The following is a 12643-nucleotide window of genomic DNA, read 5'->3' as shown; positions in this document are numbered from 1 at the left end:
CCTGGTACCCGTCTGGCTGCTGTCCGGCTTGGAGCTGCCCTGCCCGCTGCCTCGGGTCTGGGTGGCCGTGTGGTGGCAGAGACTGGGTGGGCCAGGGGCCCCTGGAGTGCACCTGCTTGCTGCCGTGGTGTGTGTGTGGAGGGCGGGTGCCGCCCATGGGAGCAGGTGGGGGCTGCGGGTCCACAGCTCAGCCGTGTCGTCAGGCTTCTCCAGGATGAGAGCCCACGTGCATGGGGTCCTGGCAGCCCGTGTGTGCGCGTGACCGCCGTGGGGTGAGGGACGCTGCTTTGGATCACAGGCTGCTCCAGAGCCCGCAGTGCGCACGCACACACACGTACGTGCACACACGTACACACGCACACACACACACCCTTGCCCACGCGTGTCAGGGATGTGCCTGGAGGCTGCCCCGTGGCACCAGCCCTGACGTGTGACCACGGTGTGCCTAGGGCCAGGCCCTCGGGGCACTGCACCCCCAAGGTTCTGTGGGGACCGGCAGGCCCAGCGTCACTGAGCCCCGAGCTGGCAGCCGCCTGCCCGCTCTCCAGGGAGCCTCCAGGACCGTGGCTGGACACGGCCACTTGACTGACCATCTCCCTGCCCCCCAGGGCACTTGGAGACCTGCCACGGGGGCCCTTGGCGGCAGGACCCTGGTGACCGCACACTCCTGGGCTGGGCCTGGAGGGGAGTGGGGGCCTGCGTGGGCCCCCGAGCATGACGGCGCGAGTCACAGGCTGAGGATGAGGAGGGTCGTGGGCGCCAAGTCCCCAAGCGGCCCCGGCCCCCCGGGTTCCAGCACTCTGACTATGGAGTCAACATTCCAGAACTTTCTTTTGGTAACAGGAGCGGCAGAGGGGACAAGCATGGAAGGGGCACGTGTCCCCCAGGGAGAACTCCTCCAGGGCCAGGAGGCAGGCGTGGTGGAACAGGTGCGAGCAGGACAGCAGGGCCGTGGCCCGGCGGCCGGCCCCCGGCGCCCACAGCGGGCTGAGGCAGATGGGACAGTCGGCACCCTCGCGCTGCAGCGCCTGCGGGCCGGGGGCGGGTCACGGCTCTCGCGTCTCCCGCCTCCCCCTCCCGGCCCCAGGTGGTCCCGCCTCACCTGCGCCTGGATCTTCTCCCAGTCCTGCGCCGAGAGCTCGCGGCCCCTGGCCACCTCCAGCTGCCGCAGGACGCCGCGGTTGAGGGCCAGGCAGCGCTCCACCTCCGAGAGCAGTGCGTCCACGTCCGTGCGGTAGGAGCACAGCAGGCGCTGGCTGATCTCTGTGAACTGGGGCGGGCTGCGGCGTGAGCTGCCGGCCAGCTTCCTCCCACCGCCCGGTGGCCCTCGGCGTCCACTCCCGACTCCCGGGCTGTCCCAGCTGGCCGCAGCTCGGACCGTGAGCGGAGAAGGGTGTTCCCTGCTGTGGCACCGCCTCTGGGTTGGCCGGGGCCAGGGCCAGGTTGGTGCCCATAGCAGCAGGGCCGGGACCGCCACCCCCACCCCTGCGCGGCTGCAGACTCTGCGCCTGCCTGACGGAGCCCGTTGCTGACTCTCCCTGCCTTAAGCCGTGCTCAGTCCCCTGGTCTGGCTGCTGCCTCGGCCCCCGGGCACCTCGGAGACGTGACTGCCCATCCAGAAACGCCCCCAGATGGTCACCCGTGCAGGACAGTCCGTGGAGGACAGTCACTGTGCAGGACAGCGCCCGCAGGACAGCCCTGCCCACGCCGTCCCCGGTAGGACGGATCTCCTGGACAGCGGTGTGAGGAACACCCGGTCGAGGCCTGGAGCCGCCTCCCCGTGGGCTCCTCCCTTCGCCCCGTCCCGCCTGGCGTGCCTGGTGACGGCCTGTTTGCTGAGCAGCCACGGGCACAGTGGGAGGCCACGGGTCCAGGGCAGCCGGGGGCTGAGGAAGGCCGGTGGGAGTACAGGGTGAAGGAGGCGGCCGCAGCTCCCGGTGAGCAGGCGAAGGCTGCCTCCGAGTGAGGCCGGGGGCTGGGAGGGCACTGCCCACGGGGTTTGCGTCAGGGTCGCCGCTTCCCGATTCTCCATCTCACGATGCCCCTCACCCTTGCGCAGCCCCTGCCCCCCATCAGGCGCACACGGTGGTTCCTGCTTATCTGTCACGTACAACCGTCCCTGTCAGTCACGCACCACCATCCCTGCTCCCGTCACATACAAGCCCCTGCTCCCCTGCCGGCCGTCCACAGTAGCCCCTGCTCAGCTGCCAGTGTCGTGCCTACACGGTCACAGCCACTCTGAGCTGCTTCTGAGGGGGCAGAGTCAGACTGTAAATGCGCTTCCAAGGGGGCACAGTCAGAACGTCAAATAACTCTCAAGGAGGCATAGTTAGACGTATGCCAGTGCCCGGTTTGTCACAGCCAGACCCACACCAGATCCTAAGGGCACAGTCAGACTGCAAACCGGTTCTCGGGACTGAGGGGGCAGAGTCAGACGAAATCTGCTTCCAAGGCGGCAGCTGGACTTAAAACGGGCCCCCAAGGGGACACAGGCTGTGAACCAGCTCCCAAGGGGACAGCCGGACTGTAACCAGGCTCCCAAGGGCAAAGTCGGACTGTAAACAGGCTCCCGAGGGGACAGCCGGACTGTCAACAGGCTCCCAAGGGGACAGTGGGCTGTAACCAGGCTCCTGAGGAGACAACTGGACTGTAACCAGGATCCCGAGGGGACAGTCGGACTGTAAACAGGTTCCCGAAGAGACAGCCGGACTCTAACCAGGCTCCCGAGGGGACAGCCGGACAATAACCAGGCTCCCGAGGGGACAGTCAGACATAAACAGGCTCCCGAGGGCACAGCCAGACTGTCAACAAGCTCCCTAGGGCACAGTCGGTCTGTAAACAGGTTCCTGAAGGGACATTCGGACGTAAACAGGCTCCCGAGGGGACAGCCGGACTGCCAACAGGCTCCCGAGGGGACAGCCGGACTGTCACCAGGCTCCCGAGGGACAGCCGGACTGTCACCAGGCTCCCGAGGGCACAGCCGGACTGTCACCGGGCTCCCGAGGGCACAGCCGGACTGTCACCGGGCTCCCGAGGGCACAGCCGGACTGTCACCGGGCTCCCGAGGGCACAGCCGGACTGTCACCGGGCTCCCGAGGGCACAGCCGGACTGTCACCGGGCTCCCGAGGGCACAGCCGGACTGTCACCGGGCTCCCGAGGGCACAGCCGGACTGTCACCGGGCTCCCGAGGGCACAGCCGGACTGTCAACGGGCTCCCGAGGGGACAGTCGTACTGTCAACAGGCTCCTGAGGGACAGCCGGACTGTCAACAGGCTCCCGAGGGCACAGCCGGACTGTCAACAGGCTCCCGAGGGGACAGTCGTACTGTCAACAGGCTCCTGAGGGACAGCCGGACTGTCAACAGGCTCCCGAGGGCACAGCCGGACTGCACGGGGCTCCTGGGGGCAGGGTTGGATGTCAGCAGGCCTCCTGAGGGCCTTCACGGCGTCGCTGGCCCGGCTGGCGTTCATGCCGAGATCCCCTCACAGTCCTCCTGGACCGCACGGGGTCCCCCAGTCAGGTGAGCCCGTCCCCCAGCGTCTGGCATGGCGGGGGCAGCAGTGCCACTGGTGTTATGAGGCCACGGCCGGCAGGCCCAGGCTCGGGGGAGTGGCCAGGCCTGTACGGGCAGGTGCCGGGCTGCCCCGTGCCAGAGCCAGCCTGGGCGAGGAGCGTGTGGGACTCAGCACAGCACCTTCTAGAAGGGATGTGGTGCTGGCTCTGCCCGCGGACGGTGGGAGCAGCCCCCAAGCTCCTGAAGGCCCAGACGGCCCGGCCGCGTTCCCTGGGCGTCCCTTCAGCCTTCAGACCAGTCACCTGCGCACGGCAGCGGCCGAGGCCTGGACACGCCCCGGGACGCCCCTCGCCTGTGAACTCTGAGTGCCCGCGCCCCGCCCGGAGGCCCGTCTTGATGGCAGCAAATCGCTTACTAATGTGTTGACTTACAGCCGCCTGTGCGGGCCAGTGAAAAGCCTGGAATTTACGGCGTATCAGTCGGATCCGTTGATAAGCTTTTACGGGTTTACTACCCTTCCCTCTCGGTGCTCGCGGCCACTCGACGCTGGCAACAGAATGTTTGCCATCTCCGCGTGATAAAGGAAGTCGGGCGCTGAGCAAACTCTGCGGCCAGCGCTGTTTGAGGAGATGTGAATGCAGAGGAGCCCCCGCGGGGGTGGGGTCGCCTCCCCGGGACTCCGCTGGGGAGGGGGCCGCCACTCCCGCTCGATAAGGATCAAAGGCGCTGGAGGGCCCCGCTGCCCGCTGGGGACCCCGGGCTTCGAGGCGGTGGCACTTCCAGTGACCTCTGCCGGCGCCTTTGATCTCAGTCCCGAGACCAGGCCCCCGTCTGAGTCCGTGGGGAGGCCCTGGGTCCCGCGCTTCCACCTCGGCTCCGAGCGGCAGGGCAGGCCTGGTGCCGTGGCCACGTGTCCTGGTGCCACCGGGCAGGCGTGGCGGGACAGCCAGGACGTGAGGCTGGAGCGGCGCCTGCACCCCGCACGGCGTCTTGGCCGGCACCCCTGCCTCTGCGGCTCCCCGGAGCCCACCCGGCTCCGCCTTCTCCTCCTGGAGGCGTCTCTGGGTGGTCTCGGGCGTCTGAGACCCCCGTCCAGGACAGGGCCGGTGGCACTGGGCGCTGCCTGGTTTGCTGTGAGCCCGTCCAGTGACTGGCCAGGACGCTGAGGGTAGCCAGCCCCGCGGGGGGACAGCTGTCAGGAGGGGGCCGCCCTGTGGCCCTGCAGGCTGTGGGCACGGCTGGACCCACCCGAGCACGCACATGACACGGGCTCGCAGGGAAGGTGATGAGCAGCCCCTGCCTGGGGGCGGTGCCTGCGTCGAGGGCGCGGGCTCGCTCCTGCGACAGTTGCCGGTGGTGCCCATGCGGCTCGGGGCCGTCTCCCCAGCAGCGCCCGGCCCCCTCGGGCGTGTGCCCATGTCACACTGCGCACACCGCCGGCTGGGAAGGGGCTGGCCGCGGGGCCGCGGAGTGGCTGCCCCTCCAGGGAGCGAGGGACAGGGCTGCTCTTGTTTCCCTCCACACCCGGCCTGCCGTGGCGAACAACGGTAGGGGCACAGGGCCGGCACCTGGTCTCTGCTCGTGCCCCGCCAGCCCCCTGCTGCCGGCGCAAACCCCATCGCCCGCCCCGCCCGAGCCTCAGGCCTACCTTGTCTTCAAAGAACTTCCTGCGCAGCTTTGGGTCCGAGGGCGGCACGGTGCTCCTCAGGCGCCGGTACCACCTCCTCACCACGTGCCCCCGCCAGCACGCCTGGACCCTGCAAGGGGCAGCCCTGACCCTGCAGCCGCACCCCGCTGGCCTCTGGGCGCTGCGCAGGGAGAGACTGGCCGCGTCTCCCGTGGCAGATGCTGCAGCGCCCCGAGCAGCCTCACACCTGCTCACACACCTACTCACACACCTGCTCACACACCTGCTCACACACCTGCTCTCACACACTTGCTCACACACATACTCACACCTGCTCACACACTTGCTCACATACATACACCTGCTCACACACCTGCTCACACACACATACACCTGCTCACACACCTGCTCTCACACACATACTCACACCTGCTCACACACCTGCTCACACACACATACACCTGCTCACACACCTGCTCTCACACACATACTCACACCTGCTCACACACACATACTCACACCTGCTCACACACCTGCTCACACACACATACACCTGCTCACACACCTGCTCTCACACTTCACACACCTGCTCACACACTTCACACACCTGCTCACACACACATACTCACACCTGCTCACACACCTGCTCACACACACATACACCTGCTCACACACCTGCTCTCATACTTTACATACCTGCTCACACACTTGCTCACACACTTCACACACCTGCTCACACACACATACTCACACCTGCTCACACCTGCTTACACACACATACACCTGCTCACACACCTGCTCACACACACATACACCTGCTCACACTTCTGCTCTCACACTTCACACACCTCACACACTTCACACCTGCTCATATACACTCACACCTGCTCACACACCTGCTCACACACACATACACCTGCTCACACACCTGCTCTCATACTTTACATACCTGCTCACACACTTGCTCACACACTTCACACACCTGCTCACACACACATACTCACACCTGCTCACACCTGCTTACACACACATACACCTGCTCACACACCTGCTCACACACACATACACCTGCTCACACTTCTGCTCTCACACTTCACACACCTCACACACTTCACACCTGCTCATATACACTCACACCTGCTCACACACCTGCTCACACACACATACACCTGCTCACACACCTGCTCACACATACACCTGCTCACACTTCTGCTCTCACACTTCACACACCTCACACACTTGCTCACACACTTCACACCTGCTCATATACACTCACACCTGCTCACACACCTGCTCACACACACATACTCACACCTGCTCACACACCTGCTCACACACACATACACCTGCTCACACACCTGCTCACACACACATACTCACACCTGCTCACACACATACATCTGCTCACACACATACACCTGCTCACACACCTGCTCTCACACTTCACACACCTGCTCACACACTTGCTCACACACTTCACACACCTGCTCACACACCTGCTCACATACACTCACACCTGCTCACACACCTGCTCACATACACTCACACCTGCTCACACACCTGCTCATACTTTACATACCTGCTCACATTTCACACACCTGCTCACACACACCTCACACACACCTCACACACACCTGTTCACACACCTGCTCACACATCTGGCCATACACCGGTTAAGCACCTGGTTCAAGGGTGCTCAGTATACCTGTGTCCACACGGGTCACACACCTGGTCGCGCACCTGGCCCTGAAGAGCCGAGCCCCGTCGTGAATGAGGCGTGTCTCGTACTGGCTCTTGCGGCACAGGGGGCAGCTCTTCTTGCTGGTGAACTTCTCGAAAGACTGGAGGCACGCCTGCAGGGGGAGATGTTTCCGGGGCGCCCCTCACCCCTCCCGGCCGGCCCAGCAGGTTTATGCTTCATCCACCGCCCCCCCCCCCAGGAGCCTGAGGCCCCGGCCTCACCCTGTGGAACACGTGGGAGCAGGACAGCAGCACCTGCAGGACAGGAGGAGGCGGCGGTGAGGGACACAGTGAGGGGGACAGTGAGCGGGAGACAGTGAGGGGAGACTGTGAGGGAGACAGTGAGGGGAAGACTGTGAGGAAACAGTGAGGGGGAGACTGTGAGGAGACAGTGAGGGGGAGACAGTGAGGAGACAGGGGGAGACAGTGTGAGGGAAACTTGAGGGGGAGGCTGTGTGAGAGAGATGTGGGGAGACTGTGAGGGAGACAGTAAGGGGAGACTAAGGAGAGAGTGAGGGGCGGACTGTGTGAGGAGACGGGGAGTCTGTGAGGGAGACTTGATGGGAAGGCTGTGTGAGGGAGACAGTGAGGGGGGACTGAGGAGACAGTGACGGGAGACTGTGAGGGAGACAGTGAGGGGGGACTGAGGAGACAATGACGGGAGACTGTGAGGGAGACTGAGGAGACAGTGAGGGGAGACTGAGGGAGATAGGGGAGACTGTGAGGGAGACTGTGAGCATTGAGGAGACAGTGAAGGGAGACTGAGGGAGACAGAGAGGGGAGACTGTGAGGAGACAGTGAGGGGAGACTGTGAGGGAGACAGTGAGGGGAGACTGTGAGGAGACAGTGAGGGGAGACTATGGAGAGCAACAGTGAGGGGCGGACTGTGTGAGGAGATGGGGAGTCTGTGAGGGAGACTTGATGGGAAGGCTATGCGAGGGAGGTAGTGAGGGGGAGACTGTGAGGGAGAAAATGAGGGGAGACTGTGAGGGAGACAGTGAGGGGAGACTGAGGAGACAGTGAGGGGAGACTGTGAGGGAGACAGGGGAGACTGAGGAGACTGTGAGGAGACAGTGAAGGGAGACTGAGGGAGACAGTGAAGGGAGACTGAGGAGACAATGAGGGGAGACTGTGAGGGAGACAGTGAGGGGAGACTGTGAGGAATACGGTGAGGGGAAACTGAGGAGACGGGGAGACTGAGGAATATAGTAAGGGGAGACTGAGGAGACAGTGAGGGGAGACTGAAGAGGCAGTGAGGGGAGACTGTGAGGAGACAGTGAAGGGAGACTGAGGGAGACAGTGAGGGGAGACTGTGTGAGGAGACAATGAGCGGAGACTGAGGAGACAGTGAGGGAGACTTGTGAGGAGACAGTGAGGGGAGATTGTGAGGAGACAGGGGAAGTGAGGGGAGACTGTGAGAGGAGACTGTGTTAGGAGACAGGGGGAGACTGAGGAATACAGTGAGGGGAGACTGAGGAGAGTGAGGGGACAGATAGTGAGGGGAGACTGTGAGGAGACAGTGAGGGGAGACTGTGGAGGGCGACAGACAGTGGTGGGGGACTGTGTGAGGAGACAGAGAATCTGTGAGGGAGACTTGATGGAGAGGCTGTGTGAGGGAGACTGAGGGGGAGACTATGTGAGGGAGACTGAGGTAGAGGCTTTGTGAGAGAGACAGTTAGGGGGAGACTGAGGAGACAGTGAGGGGGAGCCTGTGTGAGAGACAGTGAGGGGAGACTGTGTGAGGAGACAGTGAGGGGAGACTGTGTGAGGGAGTCTTGAAGGGGAGGCTATATGAGGGAGGATAGTGAGGGGGAGGCTGCGTGTGAGGCCGCAGGTGTGACCGTGCTGCGGCTGTGGGGCGGGTGCAGGGGCTCGTGCCGTGGGCTCCCAGGGCTCCACTCGGGCCCCTTCCACTCCACAGCCTGGGTCTCGGCCCATGCCCACCCCAGCCCCCATTGCAGAGACGCTCTGACCAGAGGTTCTTGGCTCCGAGCCAGCAGGGCTGGATTTCCTGCTCCGGGGGCGGCTAAGGGTCAGACAGGGTGTTTGGGGTCAGGATGCGGCTGATGCTCTAGACCTGCCTACTCTGGGGACTCGGGAGCCCCACCCAGCGCCTCTGCTGGGCCCCTATCAGTGGCTGACCCCACACCTCCGTTCCCCAGGCCCAGCTCGCACCTGTGGCTTTAGCTCGAACTCCTCTCTGCAGATGGGGCACGGCCGCCCCGAGTCGCCCTCTGCCACAGATCTCTGCTTCACCCGCTCCCAGCCGGCAGGGGACAGCGGCGGGGGCGGCGGGGGCAGCAGGCCCAGCTTCTGCGCTGCAGGGGGCCGGGGTGGTCAGCGTCTCCAGCCCCACAGCCCCTGGCCACCCTGCGCCCTGCTGGAGCATGCACGAGGCACTCTGGGATCTGGGCTGGTCCCAAGAACCCCGAGTCTGTGCGGAGAAACTCCAGTCCTCGGCCGGCCTCCCGGGAGAAAGGGGGGACCGGCCTGCTTGCGCCCTCCCCGCCGTGCCTCGGCACCACCCAGCAGGCCCCGGGGAGCCGAGACTCCTGCAGAGACGGGCATCCAGAGGACAGCCGCAGCTCCCCGGCGGGCCAGGCTCAGGGGTCAGGGCGAGCTGCACCCAGGAGGCCGTAGGGGCGGAACAGGGAACTTCCCAGCCCACACCTGGGGGCTGCAGGAGACATGAGTTTGTCCCTCCCTCCCTCTCCCCACGCCTCCTCTCACACAGTCACACACACACAGTCACACACAGTCACAGCCACGCACACAGCTACACAGTCACACAGCCACCCACACAGCCATAGTCACACGCAGTCACACACAGTCACACACAGCCACAGTCTTAGTCTCACAGCCACACACACCACACACAGTCACACGTGCAGTCACACACTCAGCCACACCGCCACACACAGTCACACACTCAGCATGCACCCAGGGACACTCGGCACCCTGGGAAGGTGGCCGCGCCCGCCTGGTCCTGCACACCCAGGGGGCAGTTGCGGGGGCTCTCGGCTAGTACCCAGCGACAGCGATGGTGGCCGGGGGTCCAGCACGGCCTCTTCCTCTGTCCCAGGGAGGGCGGCGGGCGGGGGCCGGGCCCTTCTCCGCAGCCCCGTGTCCACCACGGCCTTGGCGTTGCTCCGCAGGGCGCGGAGGGCGGCTCGCTCCTGCCGCGGCGGCGCCCGGGCCGGGGCGCTGTGGGCCGCCGAGAGGCCCCGCAGCTGCCGTTCCCGGAGGATGTGGTCCTGCAGGGCGGCGGCCGTCACCGCCGAGACGTCCTGCTTCGGCGAAGGTCCCTGCGAGCAGGAACGCGGAGCAGCTGCAGCAGCCAGGGCCAGGGCAGAGCCACCGGGCCGGGCCGGGAGAGAGCCTCGCGCCGGCCCCGCGTCAGCCGAGCCCGGCCGGACCTCGCGGGTACAGCCGGGCGCTGCCCACCTTGTTCCTGGACATCCCGGCGCTGACCGGCCTTCAGTGCACACCGCGCGCCTCTCGCCCTACCAAGAAAGCGCAGGTCGGCGCCCGCCAGGCTGGCCACGGGGGCCGGGGGTGGGGGACCCCCAGGCTGACCAGGGGGCGCCGGGAACCCTGCTGGCTGGGGGGCGGTCAGAGCCCGTGCCTCGAGGGCAGGCGGAGGGCCCCCGGGACTGCCTGGACAGAGCACCCAGGACAGAGCCAAGGACAGGAGTGGGGGCTGCAGGCCGCTCGCCCGTCTGCGGACGGCCCTGAGCACACGTGCCCCCACACCCCCTCGCGGGAGCATCGCAGGAAAGCGCGGCTCCTGCCGCAGTGCCCTCCAGAGCAGGCGCCGTCAGCCTTCACACAGTGTCCAGAAGGGCCCAGCGACGCAGGGTGTCACCTGCAGCTGGGCGTGAGGACCCAGGCTGGGCGCCCACAGCCGCCCCCGCGCCCCGCAGACTGGACGCTGGGCGTGAGCTCCGTCTCTGCCAGCGAGGCGCGTGCTGGCGGGCTCCGTGCCCTGTGCCCGCGCCCCTCAGGCTCCGCACGGGCAGGGCAGGACGAGGCCCAGCAGAGGCAGCAGCTCCCGGAGCGGGACTGAGTCGAGCCCCCTACTGCCAACTACCCGCAGCCCAGAGGGGCCTCGTGTCCTGCAGGGGTCCCCGCGAACGTGCGGGGAAGCCCCCACAGGCTGCCCCCTGCCCCAGGACGCTGGGCTTTCTGGGCCACAGTGCTGCGGACACAGCGGCTTGATAGTGAGCAACCGCCGCCCCCCGCCCGGGGCACCCCCGGCCTGAGGCGGAAGGCAGGATGCGGACAGCCCCGGCCAGCACAGGCCAGCCCAGCCGCGAGCGCAGCCCGGCCAGGGTGGGAGAGGCCCACTGGCCGGCCTGACTCGCACCCTAGGGCGGCCAGGAGCCCACCGGCCACGGCTCACGCCCACCGCACTGGCCTTGACCCTTCCAGCAGGGGCGAGCTGAGGAGCAGCCTCCTCAGCGCTCCCAACGTTTCTCGGCCACATCCAAAGGAACCACGCACCAACGGGCATCAGGGCTGCGGCCACGCCACGCTGGGCCAATTCCACGGCTCTGCCTGGGTACGCCCACAGCCAAGCCCCGCCCCGGGGCCTCAGACACGCCCACAGCCAAGCCCCGCCCCGGGGCCCCGGACACGCCCACAGCCAAGCCCCGCCCCGGGAGCGCTTGACACGCCCACAGCCAAGCCTCGCCCCGGGGCCTCAGACACGCCCACAGCCAAGCCCCGCCCAGGGGCCCCAGACACGCCCACAGCCAAGCCCCGCCCCAGGAGCGCTTGACACGCCCACAGGCAAGCCCCGCCCCGGGGCCCCGGACACGCCCACAGCCAAGCCCGGGCCCAGGGCCTCGGACACGCCCACCGAGGAGCCCCACCCCAGAGCCTCGGACATTCCCACCGCGGAGCCCCGCCCAGGACACGCCCATCGCGGGCCCCAGGACACGCCCACCGCGGGGCCCAGGACACGCCCACCGCTGAGCCCCGCCCAGGACACGCCCACCGCGGAGCGCCCAGGACACGCCCACCGCGGGGCCCCCAGGACACGCCCGCGCATGGCCCGGAGGCCCGCGGGGACACTCAGTGGCCACCGCGTGTCCCCCTGCCTGCCGGCCTCCTCCCGTCCAGCTGAAGGGCGCCCCCACCCCGCCGCTGCCCCGGCACCGGGCACCCACCGCGTCGCCGCCTGCTCACGTTGCCTAGCAACGCCGGCCGCGGCCCCGCCTCCAGCGCACGCGCCCTGAGCCCGCCCGCGGCTCGGCTCGGCTCGCGGGGACCCTGCGGGGCCATCCGGTGGGCGTGACGTCACAGGACCGCTGCGGCGCGGTCCCGGGGCCTGTGTCCGGGCCAGCGCGGGCGGGGGGCTGCAGGCGGGTCCCGGGGGCAGGGCACAGGCCAGCGCCGACTCTTCCGCGCGGGATTCTGTGTGGGGCGTCCCCGCTAGAATATTCGGGAATAGACTAGGGGGACGACAGGCTTTTGTTGACCTGGGTCAGGCGCGCCCGCGTGACCGGGTGCAGAGGCAGGAGGACGCCCGAGCACCCTGCTGCCCCGTCGGCCCACGAAGGGCCCCTGACCCGACAGCCGGCTGCCCCTTTCTGGACACCACGTGGCCACTCGGCACCCGCGCCCAGCCTAGTCCTTGGGGAAAGAGCAGAAGTGCTCCCTGCGGCTGCGAGGGACGCGGGGGTCACTCCCACCTGGGGAAGCCCGTCCAGGCGGGGAGAGCCAGCCGGGGCGGGAGGCATCCGCGGAACACTTGCCC

The 12643-nt window shown here is 66.8% G+C and overlaps 1 protein-coding gene across 1 annotated transcript; it reads right to left on the bottom strand.

Annotated features, from left to right (window-relative positions):
- Positions 1–812: 812 nt before the first annotated feature.
- RNF32 (ring finger protein 32) lies at positions 813–10341 on the bottom strand. The gene is made up of 8 exons (XM_004620169.2): positions 10327–10341; positions 9911–10187; positions 9058–9200; positions 7105–7137; positions 6871–6995; positions 5164–5272; positions 1103–1270; positions 813–1028 (listed from the first exon to the last, which is right to left on the bottom strand). The coding sequence occupies exons 1-8, from the start codon at positions 10339–10341 to the stop codon at positions 813–815; spliced, it is 1086 nt and encodes a 361-aa protein (XP_004620226.2).
- Positions 10342–12643: the final 2302 nt, after the last annotated feature.

The sequence above is a fragment of the Sorex araneus genome, chromosome 1 (genome assembly GCF_027595985.1).
Source record: "Sorex araneus isolate mSorAra2 chromosome 1, mSorAra2.pri, whole genome shotgun sequence".
NCBI classification, from domain to species: Eukaryota; Metazoa; Chordata; class Mammalia; order Eulipotyphla; family Soricidae; genus Sorex; species Sorex araneus.
This window is presented reverse-complemented; position numbering and strand designations above follow the sequence as displayed.